Genomic DNA, 12,839 nt, shown 5'->3' on the forward strand with positions numbered 1-12,839 from the left:
AGGCCGTTTTTAATGGGTTCCCAGCCCGACCCGGACCAGTAAGTGGTTCATCTGGGCTCTTTGTCAGCTCGACATTTTCCAGGTCCAGAATCACCGTGAACAGGAAACCAGAGAGGAAGAAGTTGCAACATCCTGGACCCAGAAGATGTTCTGATGCAGATTAAACTCTGAGCTTGTCGGGTTTGGAACCTGATAAAAACTTTAATCGTRAAAAATGATCATTTTCCCCCTGGAAACATACAATTTCACAACAAAAAGAGATTTTTTTAGTAAATATGGGGAAAACGTTTACCAGTTTTCTTTCCACTTCACAATTATGCACTACTTTGTGTTCATTCATCAAATAAAAAAATCCAATTAAACCCATTTTAGTTTGTGGTTGTAACATTTAAAAATGTGTGAGAAAATGTGTGTTTGGATTTGTGAGCAAATCAAAAGTCCCTTTAACCGTTTGCAAATAAACCCCTGGATCGAAAAAACCCAGAACCAAACAGAAACCCAGAACAGAAAACTCTCTTCTCTCTGTCGTTTTAGAGCCAAATCTTCCCAAAAAGAAAAAAAACATTAAGAATGTATTTCAAATAGTGTCGTCAGAAACGGCTAAATACGAAACGCACAACGTGAACTCTGCTCCAAGATAAAAAAAAAAAAAGAAATGAAACCATTCAAAGATCATAAGGCCTGTTCAAAGTTGGCAGCTGATGATAAAGTTTGCTTCTTTCAAATGGACGAACTTCCTGTTCCAATGACAAAAACCCTCCACATACTTCCTGTCTGCCCTGAGGAACTCCACCCATCTACCGGCCTCACCTGTAGAGTACATCGAGGGTTTAAGGCAGCGCCAAAGTCACCAGATTACTTCCTGTTTGTCCACGTCAGCAGAGTGACGGCTGTCCTCCATGTTGCTACTAGACGTTTTGTGTTTTTTGGGTTCTTGGTTAGGTACTGGACCCGACCCGGTCCAGGTGTAGCTCGTGACGYGGCGGCGGTCTCATGTGGATTTGTCTTTCCGGTTGCAGTTGTTGTCTGTGCTGCTGTGGTCGCGCTGCTCGTCCTGCGCAGCGTCTTCCTTCGCTCTGGCCTGCCGGCGTCTCGATTTGACGGGCAGAACCAGAACCACGAGGAGACACAGGAGGTGCAAGCAAAAGTACCACGAGCTGCAAGGACAAAAAACTGCATCACGAATGGCATTTTAGCAAAATCTCTAGATTATCACAGTTTGTCGACAGTTTTTGATTCCATAATGGTTGAAACCAAACATTGGGTTCAAGTGATGCCAACTCCCACCTGCAGGTGGCAGTATTTCTTACTCTGCTGCCTCAGTCGTATTGATGCCAAATTATAGTCTGTGATTGATGTGGTTCGTAACAAAAATAATTTAGTTAAATGGAAATAAACGACTGAAATAACACCGTAGCACTGGTGGAAACAGCCGACTAAGAAGTTAGTTATATTAACACTAACACGCAAATTATAAACATTAGTTCCGCTAACGCTAAACAGCTACAACCACACAGTATTTAGCAGAAGCTAATGCTAGAGCACTACGCTAACAGYAGTAAAGCTAAAGTGCTAACTTCAAATCAAATTATATTTGACATCAAAACCATTTTAATCTTGACAAAGCAACTTTCTATGTTCTGTATTGGCCTTAGATATTGTATTTATGTTTATTTATTCCTCTCTACTGCCTGTTTTTTTTATTTTGTTGCCGTTTGTTTCTTGGTTTAAATAAAGTTATTRGAGGGAAAAAAGAGAGAACGTGAGGAGAGGAAGTGGAACTGCTGTCAATAAACAAAACTTCAAACGGATGTCAAACTTTATCCAACTCAAAGTTTAMAAATTGGCAAATAAATTAGAATTTCAAAATTTATCTGGAAAAAAATATTTAGGGGAAGCTAAGTGAACTAAATGAAATTATCAGCGGTTTAGCAGAARTGTGTTCACCGCTGCACCAGATCAAGTATTTTGTTAGCATTTCTTTAACGCTCACTCAAAAACCTGCATGTTTCATCTATTGAATACATTTTATTATTCCTGAAAAGATTCTAATAATAATTTCGTTAGCTCAGTCTGCACACAAGGAGTCGGTGGGAACTGATGATGTTTTCTCATTTCTCTGTGAAATATTTCAACCATTTCATGAGGAGGGCAAAGGTTAACCCTGAAGCGATGGCTCCAGGGTTAGCCTGCTCTCTTTACGCCACCTGTCTGGCAGCTAATCGCTAACRACMGGGTCGTTATGCCCCAGCACCGACTCGGCCCGTTTTATTTCCTCCCATTAATCTGTCTCGTTAACCATTGCAGCCTCCCAGCAGACGATCAATTCCTCTCATTCCCAGCGGAAGTTAGCGGTTAAAAGGTAAACAACACGCACCTGTAGAACTTTAGCGAAGGTCCAACAGCGAGCAGGACGAACGGCACCACCGTGTAACAAATGGCAACCTGCGTGCTAGCCCACGTGATGACATCATAGACGCGCTTGTGCGAGTCGGAGACCAAGAAGTACGGTCTGATGTTGTGCCGTACCTAAAGGAGAGGTTTAAAACTTTAARTTGCATTCATTCAGTTCCTAGTAAACTGCAGCAAACGAGCCAAACGACCCGGTTTGACGAGTCCAAACATGTCTGCTCGTTAAAGGACTGAGGCTGAAGGCCGAAGGATCATTAGCTTCAGGCGGTAACTGGGTCAGCATTTTCTAGGTCAGGGGTGTCCAAACYTTTTGTACCAAAACATAAATAAGAATCCAGCAAATGAAGTAACCTGATATTTTTATTTATACAAAAAGGGAAACARTAGAAATAGAAAAAAMCMARRAAWTWAAWTTWWYYKRWTTYYTTTKKRRGRMMRGRRSSKYMACTCAGAGGATCCAAACTTAAAAATGGATTTTSCATTYATTAAAAATGTTATTTTWCTAGGAACAAGCAAAGCTTAAAATAAAAACCTAAAAACATGGCCACGTTTGTTCTTGGCGTGGAAAATATTATAGATCCGAAACTTATTTAAATTTATTTTTAAAATTTCAGCAATTGGAAAAAAATWAATAGTTTGAAAACACTTGTTCATTAAATAACTTAAAAGCAGATTTAGGTGAAAAAAGTCACTGCAGAGATTTGGACAAATAATTTTAAGTGAAAAATTATCCAACTTTTTTTGGGACAAGACTTTTATTCTGACAGAATCATCAAGTCAAAAGTGTTCATGGGCCAAGAAAAGATAAAAATAATCTAAAATTAAGCAAATACGGCAATGAGACTTTAAAAAAAATAATAAAAAATTATAGAAATTTTAAATTTTTCCCGTTAAAAAAAATATTTTACCTCAAAAACAATGAACAAAACATGCAATACTTTAAAAAGTTAAGATAATCTTTAGCATTATCCCAAAAATCRGAATAAAAGTCTTGTCATGTGAGCCAAGTGTTTGAAGGGCTAAATATAAGTGCACACCGCACTTTTCAGATTTTTTTCATATTTGGGGGGGAACTGCATCTTTCTCTCCCAGCAACCTGGATGTGGATTTCTGAAAATTTCAAGCAGATTTGGTGCTGAAGGAGGAAAGAGAACTCACGGCGCGGGCRGCCATGGTCATCCCGATGCCGGTGACGAAGGTCAGGTAGTAGCCGGGGTAGACGCCGTGCCACATGGCCGACAGCAGGAAGGTGGCGGCCGTCGGGTTGACGGGGCAACGCTCGTAGCAAACTCTGAGGAAGACGACACGGTGCATTCAGGGCTCACGGAAAAATCAGGAAATATCAGCAGAAATGCTAAGCTAGTTAGCARAGTTACAGTTTTACTCAGAGGGGATAAAATCCATTTTAGATTTTAATAAAAGGGAAATTATTATACAAAATTATACGTATAGGCTCAAATAAACAAATACATTTAGAATTGAATATTAGTGGGAGTGTGTTTATATATTTTAGTCTGTTTCAGCAACTCTTTATAATCTAAAGAGCCAACAAAAAAACTAAATTAGAACAATTGTTGCATGATGTTTTGGAAAAAGATGGTGTATTATTTTATGAAAATATTTATTACAGGATGTTTTTGTGTCCTTTGAAAGGAACCATTATCTTATTTCTACTTTTAGGTTTTAAAATAAAGGAAAGTAAATCTTTTGGATGGACTGATTGTCTCCTATTTTAATATTTGTAGAAAATCATAGGAAACAAATATTAGATAGTTTTATTGTCATTCTGATATTATTATTATATCTTAATTTAAAACTTTATGTTGTTCTTCATTGTTTTTAACGCTGCAGAATACAGGAAACCCCACAAAACAATCAAAACCTGTTCAAGAAATTAATTTAAGTTGTGTGTTGCAAAATAATTTCAAATCTCCCATCCAGAAAATGCACCATAAAAACGCAGAAATGAAAATAATCCTGTTACCTCTTGAGCCACTGAGCTGTCTGAATGTTCCAGTTGTCTAGAAAGAGCTTGAAACTTGTGGCAAACTGAAAGGAAACAGTAAAACTTCAGGAAACGGATGGAAAGTAAATCCAGAAGGTAAACGAACGCCGACGCCGAACCTCGATATCCAGAATCCTGAGGTTGGAAATCAGGTCCCAGCGCGGCGAGCCGTCTGCGTCGTAGCCGTTGAAGCCAAACCCGGCTGCGTTGTTGATGGCATCGGCTGCAGACAAGCAAACAGAYCCTCATGAAATCCAGCAGGGTGCAGTTCTCACATCACCACTAGATGGCAATGTTGCACTGGGAAATTATTTCACATTAAAACCCGTTTTAATTCTGGACGTCAGGGAGTCCATTGTGATAATTATATTTTTGATTTGATGGCTTAATAATGCAAGAACACATTCTCAAAGATCAATAAACTTTGAATTCGAATGAGCATTTAACACAGGAACTGGAAGACGTTTTAAATCTGAAGGTAAACAACAACCAAAACAACAAATCAAAAGTCTCTGTAAACAAATGTGTCCTTCAAAAGAAAGAGCAAAGCACCAGACTGAAGACTTTTATCATCCAGTTTTGGTAGAAAGGGAGAAAAGAAAACAACAGATAAACCTGTTTTAAAGCAATACGATTAATTGATTAATGGATTTACTGCTTATTGCGTCAGGCCTAATGTTGTAAAGGTTTCAGGTTTCCTCACCCAGAGTCCACACAAAGTAGTATTTAGGCCTGAGCGCCAGCATGGCCAGGTAAAGGTAGACGACCTGCAGGTGGAACGGCGTGTTGCTGACGAAGTGCTCGTCTATGGAGCGGACGACCGGGAGCAGCCGGTACAGCGACAGGTAGGTGGTCAAAGAGATGGCGCAGGTGCACAGCTTGGCCACCACGGCGCGCTGGGAGGACATGGAAGGGAAAACAAAAACACGGCGTTTTATTATGGCTCAGGTGGAGGAAATGTGAGGCTCCTCATTCACAGACTGGCTGCTGCAGATGGGGACTCTGTGGTTTCATTTCCACTTTGGGTTTTTGCTGCTTCTAAAAACAAAATGTTAAATGTTTTATTTAAACCTTTGCTCTGAAAACAGCCTCAAATGGTAATAGTTGAAGTTATTTTGGTATTCTTCTGAATGCAACGTCACAAATCAGCAGGCACTGCCACTCACCCAGTGACCCCAGGCAGGACCAGCCCGTTACCTAGCAACCCCCGCAAAGTTCCACTCGTTACCTAGCAACCAAAGCAGAGCGCTAGCACAGTTGCTCAGCTGGTTTTGCCGCCCTAAAAACAGCTCATTCTGAAAAGACCCGACTGAAATCTCATTATCTGAGAATCATTTTATATTGGGGGTTTAAAAATGTGATGAACGGGTTTTGTATAGGCCATAAATCTATGCTAATCAGTTCAAAGGAGAACAATAGGCCACTTCTAAAGAACCAAACCAGTTATTAATAAATATATACTCCTAAAAATAAAAAAAAATGCAAACTTGCATTCATCAAACAGTTGTTCCTGTGGAGATGCTCCATGAAATCAGGATGGAAACTGAAAAGACTGACATTTTAGCAGTCAGTGAATGCAGCACACTAAAAGTATTTATTTTCCAGGCCCAAAGCGCCATTTCACATTAAAATCAAGCAATTATATTACCTCCGGTTGATGTAAAGACGCTGTACACATCAAATATGCCTCAATTTAACACCTTGAAATTGGGCCTCTGTCTCTTTAAGAAGCCCTGAAAAATATTTTTTCTTGCATTTTCTTGAATTATTGGCCCAAACTGGCAAATCAAAGTAGAAGAGAGGACAGAAATGCTGATAATTGAAGCTCCGCTTTAATTCTTATGTTTTATTTAAACCTTTGGTCTAAAAAAAGCCTCAAAGTTTCATATTTACTGACCGTTTCTGTTTGAGCCATTTGAGCTGATTTAAGGTGAGTGGATCTGGATCCGACCGGTACCTTTGGTGAAGGCTCGGGCTGCTTGGCCTTCCCGTTCTCCTTGCCGTTAGCGCTCTCCTGGCGGCGGCGCTGGTACGACGTCCCCTCCATGAAGGCCATGTAGTCGTTGTAGGAGCAGGTGGGTCCCGCCAGGATGCCCATGAAGTTGCAGTTGTAGCTCAGGTACTCCAGCAAGCTGGGCATCCGGCTGAGCAGAACAGGAGACGCTCGTTAGGATCAGGATGTGAAGCGACGGAAAAACACAAATAAGCAAAACTCTGAACTAATCCCAAATAAAACTTCCTGTTTGCTGCAGGTTTCCTGCGGCGCAGAGTGTTTCTGAACGTCAATTTTTACATTTCACCACAAATTCTTAAAGGGCCGGTATTATGCAAAACCAACTTCTTTCAGCTTTTCATCAAGTTTTTCTCTTGTCAAAAACAAACATGGAATGTTGCTTTGACTTTTCCTGCATGTTTGAGAAACCCTTTAATCTCCATGGCAACCATTCGGATGTGAAAAACACCTGGTTGGACCTAGCCCCGCCTTCGAGATGCAGCTCCTCCCTAGAGCTGCAGTTTCCAAGCTTCAACCGCACACAGCAGCTCCTTCAGACTAGCCAGCAGCAATTAGCAAACACCTGGTGGAGCTGCACAACTGCCGAGCTCATTATAGGAGCCACTGCTCTGGCAAAAACGATGTTAAAGGGTCATTAGAGGAGAAATGTTGGGATGTCTTCCTGAAGGCAGAGTTTAAGAAAGAGCAGGAAGTTCTTAAAGAGACAGATGCCCAATTTCAGGGCGTTAAATTACAAAGTCAAATTTGTTTTAGCCATATTTGATGTACACTATATTTTTAAAACAACTGAAGGAAACAAAGTTACTTGATTATTCTATAAAATGTCACTATGCTCTCTTAATGGAATTTAGGTCTCGACTTTGACTAGGCCATGCTTTGAGCTGAGCCGTTTCACTGCAGCTCTAGCTGTGTATTCATGTTAATAAAGGAAGTCCCGCCTCGTAGCATTTCATCTCCATCAGAGAAGATTTGAGAGGGAAAACAATCCGCAAAGCAGGAAGGACGGATTACAGGCATTCCCGTAAAATGATTCACCGACAGCAGCCGGCGATAACGGCTTGATTAAAACACCACCAGAGCGCAGGCGTACACTCTAACGAACAGACAACAAGAGGTTAAATTCAACCGTCGGAGCATTAAAACATACCTTAGTCACATACCTGATAGCTAGGTATTTCTGACTGGGAGTCAGCTGTCCTTCCCTGCGCTTCGACAAACCTGCACACACACACACACACACACACACACACACACACCAGCATGATGCACGCTGTGAAACACATCCAGGTTTAACAGTGAAGGTGTTCAGGATTCAGAGGGCAGCCGTGATGGCGGAGCAACATAAACACGAGCAAAAGGTCACGACCTCYGGAGAACGCTCCATTGTTGGAAACCGGCAGCTTTTCAGCTCATTGGGCGYAAAAACCCAAACKGTTTAAACAAAACGACGCTTCATTAAGACCAACATTCACCAAACCTGGAGAGGAGTTTCACTTTACAYGTGACTTAYAGGGAAATTAAAGGAATGAACTGTAAAAATTGAAAAAAGAATRATAAAMATTAATTTTACTGAGTTAAWTTKGATTAATTAATGRCCGAGATTTTAGCAYAATYAACTGAACTTTTCTTTTTTACATAAAAAACTCCCAACCTGGAGCCTTTGAATTTGTTTCTGGTACGCCTGTRAATCTGACGCACACATGCTAACATTAGCGATGTTAGCGCTCCTCTCGGCTCATCCCTGCTTCAGAAATCAATCTGATTAGAAATACTAGTGTTGTGTTCAAGTTGTRCTAAAAGGAGTTAGCCTCTCACTGAAGCCTAAAGTAGCATCTCAATGCTAACCATGTAGCAGCTAATGCTAACGTCCTCACTGCTATTGCTAACGTCTGAAATAACCTGAATTGCAGAATAAAAACAATATCCCTGTTGTTGAGCTCATGTGTCTGTTTATTCAGTAATTTAGCAGCAAAAAGAGGTTTGTGAATTGAATGAGTTGCTTATTTTCTCAATTAAAATGCGATTGATTAATTACAGACGTTTTAATCGACTCAGTTTAAAGCCTGTTGGRGCTCAATCTGCAGCCTGAGCAAACCGTTGGCCATAAACCCATTACATAACGGCGCCTGTKCTCTCTTTCTGCTCCACTGGTCGGCCGATCGAGCCGTCTCAAAAATAACGTTTCTTTTTTTTTAACTCCTCAGAGAATCAAAGTGGCACTTTCACTTCTGCCTCATCTGGCGCTTTCGGAGCAGGAAGTCTTACCGTCATGGATTTCAAACGCCATGCTGGTGATCTTCTGGGTTATAACCATCATGGGCCTGAAAAGCAAAGCAAGCAAATAACATTTACAACGTTTGTTTCTGTTTGATTCGGCATAAAATACAAATTAMATGGGAAAAATTATGACCATTTTAGACACATTTTTAATCCRATTTCAGCGACAGACATTTTGATTTATGCACGACTTTGTGTTCTTCATCACTTAAAATCCCAGTAAAATAACGACTCATTTTCCAGGTGTCAGTCATTTCAGCTAATAAAAGCTTTCCTCTTATCCTCATCTTCTTGTTTTGTTTTGCCGTCCACCTAATGGGCTCAGATACCAATTAGCCCAGTAACAGCAGCAACAGAACCAGCTGCACCAGTATCCTTACAGTGGGAAGTTCCCTCCTGGATAATGAGGGGCTTTTTTTAACTTCCTGTTGCTCTTCCTTCCTGCTGCTCTTCCTCTTGGCTCTGAGTGCTGCACTAGTCATCTCTCTGCTGCTTCTTCTTCTTGCTGGTATCAGCAGAATAAATCCACGCATAATAAATGACCAAACAGAGGCGTTCGGTTCAGAGAAGCATATTTGATTTGACATTTTGAAGCCAAACAGACGGACGGACGGCCCGTTTGGGTTTGCGTTGCGTTGCTTAGCAACCAGCCTCCTCCAACCTGCAGGGAACCGACTCGGCGCTTCCAGCATCATTTAGGATGTTTCATGTAAAGATTTCATTTAAAACGAAGCTCACCCAGTGAAATCTGCAGAGTACATGCCGTAGTCGAACACGTAGACTCTTGTGATCTGACAGACGATCAGGTAACCGAGGGTGACGATGAAGCAGTACCTAAAGAAACAGAAACAACAGAGACCTGCTTTTTCTTTGGCATCCTTCACAATAAATAGTGCAAATGCAGTCGCATATGTTCGCCTTCAAAGGGGCAGTGTCAAACATTTTCCAGGCACATGGCGGCCATTTTACAGCACAATCAAACAAATGTGTTAAAGAAATCTGACTTTGTAATTTAACGCCTTGAAATTGGGCCTCTGTCACTTTAAGACACACCTGCTTCTTTCAGAAGCTCCGCCTCCAGGAGGTCATTCCAACATGGCTCCTCTATTAAGCCTTTAACAACATTTTAGCCACAGCTCCTGACATGAGACATTCAAATGTTTGCTAATTGCTTCTGGCTAGTCTGAAGGAGCTGAGTGGGGGAGGAGCTGCACCTCGAAGGCGGAGCTACGTCCACTCAGGAGTTATGCACAACTGAATGGTTGCCATGGAGATTAAAGGATTTCTCAAACTGAAAAATGCACTAGGGCTCTATAAAATCTGTTTTTATTTTCTAAATGTTTCCACTGTTTCTGTTTTAATTTTTATGAATTACATTTTTTTAATTAGGAGTTAGCATCACTTAAATTCAATTTGCGAATGTTTTCGTAGGAAATTTGTAACAAACCCACAGTTATGCTTTATGCTGAGATCTACAAAACAGAGTTTTATTTCCATTGTAATTAAAAAGAGAGCAAATTTCAGCCCCCCAAAAATTTTTCTCAAATAATTTTGAGAAAAAAAAGGAAATTTCTGAGTTTGAAAAGATGAAAATTTGTGACTTTCGAAACTCAGGAATTTCCTTTTTTTCAGAAAATTTCTGAAAGATTTGGTCTTTGTTGTTTTTTCTCTCTGCTCTCTGTCTCCCCGACATGCTGTGGAAAGTATTTGATGATTTTGTGTGAATTTCTATGAAAAATGTGCAGGTGAATCAGGTTAATTTTACTTTTAAATGACTGCACTCAGTTTTACATAAGACATTTTTAAAAAACGTTGCTAAAGCCTTTTATTCTTATTTTTTCATCACTTTGCTGCTGAATCTCTTCACTGTGGGACCGTAAAGGATATTTGTGTTGACTGGATTTACTGCCTGTGTTCCTCGCTTTGCTGCAACTTGTTTGCTCAATTAGTCAAATAGAGGAAATTTGCATCAGACCGAACTGTGAAGCAGCAGCTCACAGTGAATTAATGCTGTAAATCCTAAACAAATAGAGAATAATTGTTTAAAAAATGACATTAAATTAGCTTTTTCTTTGTTGGTCCCAACCCAACGCTTCCCATAAAGTCCCGTTTTTATTTTTGTTGAGAGTTTCACAGATTTTTGTGTTTCTGCTTGGCAGATATAAGTGAAGAGAGATTAGATTAGATTAGATTAATAGGTAGACAGACAGACAAAGACGGACAGAAAAAATCAGTGAAGAGGCAGAAAAACAAAGAAAACATAAATAAAGACAGAAAGAAAGAAGCTCAGTGCGATTAGCTGTGAATATTTCTCCACATCTTTCTTCCATTTCCTGCCTCCGTTTTTCCTCCTACAGGAATTTTTCTGCTGTTATGCTAATCGCTCTGCTAGTCGTGCAGGTGTAACCAGGTCAGGTCGAGCTCCAAGAGCAAAGGTCGCAGGTCAAACAAAGGGTTGCCGTGTCCGCTCAGAAAGCCGCGGGCTTCCGACCTGAACCGGGTCAGAAACCCATTTGTTATGCAAAGACCTGAAAGGTTCAGTGACCTCAGCAAACAGCGACGTGTCAGCGAGTTCTGGGACTTTACAGCCGGACAACTTTTAGTTACATCTCTGAAATGCACAGCAACTGTATCTAATCATATATTTTACAATTTATTGACGCTGCCGTGAAACAAACAGTGGAGAAAAAGACTAAAACTTCAGATCATACTGTTAATTTTTTATTTACATAAATAACTGAAATTTAACATGAAGACAAATCAAAAATATGATAAGAAATTTTTCACAATAAACAGTAAACAATAAGATAAATGTCCTATAGTTTGGGGACAACATGAATGTGGTGACCTTAACGAGTCAAGGTCACAAACCTGGACGATGAATCAGCTAAGCTGAACAAATTAAAGCTAAAAGTGATAAATTATGAAGAAGGTTTAATTTCTGGACTATAATTTTTACTATATTTGAACCCTGCAGACGAGCTGATAGGCTCAGTTTGTTTGGACCAGAACTTCATCATCTGCTCCACCTCCAGCTGGTGTTAAAGGATCATCAACAATATCTTATAATAACTTATCACTATATAGTCACATTTTCTGTCAACCTTTAGGCTCCCCTGCACCAGGCTCAGCTAGTTTCTGAGGTCGTCCAACATCAGTGTCTGACCTCACAAATGGAGCAGCTTCATGTTGAAATCTATAAGTTAAGAATGGGATCCAGGATATCAGACCATAGCATTACCACGGGCTAAAAGGCGGTGGAAGTATCATGATGTGGGCTGTTTTGATGGGAAACGGGAAAATGACAACTAGTACGTAATAAAAAAAAATTACTAAATCAGAACAAATAACTGAGTTCTGACGCCTGCTTTGCTCAAAGTGATGCTGACTCTGTTAGCAACACTCAGCCGAAGCTCTATGAAGGGCGTTTATGAGGTTTATTTATAACTTTGGACTGGGAAAAATGAAGTAAAACCTGCACCCACCAGTTTGAGTGTTTAAAAGTTCCTGCAGATTTGCGCCGTCCTGCAGAAAGAACCATAAATGCTTCACTGAAAAATGTTGCTGTCTTACTTGTGCATGTGCTCCAGGCTGGCAAAGATCATCACCCCATAGGAGAGGCCGCTCTGCACCAGAAAATGGACCGAATACCTTTAAAGACAAATATCACAAATATTACACAAACATACCAACAATTATTGAGTAATGCAGCAGGCAGTCAGAGCACAGGAGAGAAATCTGAATTTATTTCAGCTAAAAATTCATCCCTATGATATCGGAACAGGCTGCACCATGAGAGCGCCGCAGCAGAGCAGAAACACAGAAACACCGAGTCCAGCAGCGCCGTGATCCGACCGACGTCAAGCCCTGCAGCAGAGCAGAGACGCCGCTCTGAGTTAGTCAGGAGTCAATCCAGACGACGAGGAGACGAGGCAGCGGCGGAGGAAAAACAAAACCAGGCGAAAACACGACGGCAAAACAAAACCAGGCGAAAACACGACGACAAAACAAAACCAGGCGAAAACAAAACCAGGCGAAAACAAAACCAGGCGAAACAAAACCAGGCGAAAACACGACAAAACAAAACCAGGCGAAAACACGACGGCAAAACAAAACCAGGCGAAAACACGA

At 40.6% G+C, this 12,839-nt stretch overlaps 1 protein-coding gene across 2 annotated transcripts; it reads right to left on the minus strand.

The window, feature by feature from the left end:
• Positions 1–339: 339 nt before the first annotated feature.
• mboat2a (membrane bound O-acyltransferase domain containing 2a) lies at positions 340–12,716 on the minus strand. 2 transcript variants are annotated; one of them, XM_017303027.1, is made up of 12 exons: positions 12,500–12,716; positions 12,282–12,359; positions 9,447–9,542; positions 8,697–8,752; positions 7,592–7,649; positions 6,375–6,561; positions 5,121–5,313; positions 4,537–4,640; positions 4,397–4,461; positions 3,571–3,703; positions 2,378–2,529; positions 340–1,157 (listed from the first exon to the last, which is right to left on the minus strand). In XM_017303027.1, the coding sequence occupies exons 2-12, from the start codon at positions 12,311–12,313 to the stop codon at positions 992–994; spliced, it is 1,242 nt and encodes a 413-aa protein (XP_017158516.1). In that variant the 5' UTR covers positions 12,314–12,359; positions 12,500–12,716; the 3' UTR covers positions 340–991. The 2 variants fall into 2 exon arrangements, with proteins under 2 accessions (XP_017158516.1, XP_017158517.1); XM_017303028.1 differs by lacking the exons at positions 8,697–8,752; positions 9,447–9,542; positions 12,282–12,359; positions 12,500–12,716 and having other exon boundaries at positions 7,579–7,649.
• Positions 12,717–12,839: the final 123 nt, after the last annotated feature.

Source organism: Poecilia reticulata, unplaced genomic scaffold (assembly GCF_000633615.1).
Source record: "Poecilia reticulata strain Guanapo unplaced genomic scaffold, Guppy_female_1.0+MT scaffold_145, whole genome shotgun sequence".
Taxonomy (NCBI): Eukaryota; Metazoa; Chordata; class Actinopteri; order Cyprinodontiformes; family Poeciliidae; genus Poecilia; species Poecilia reticulata.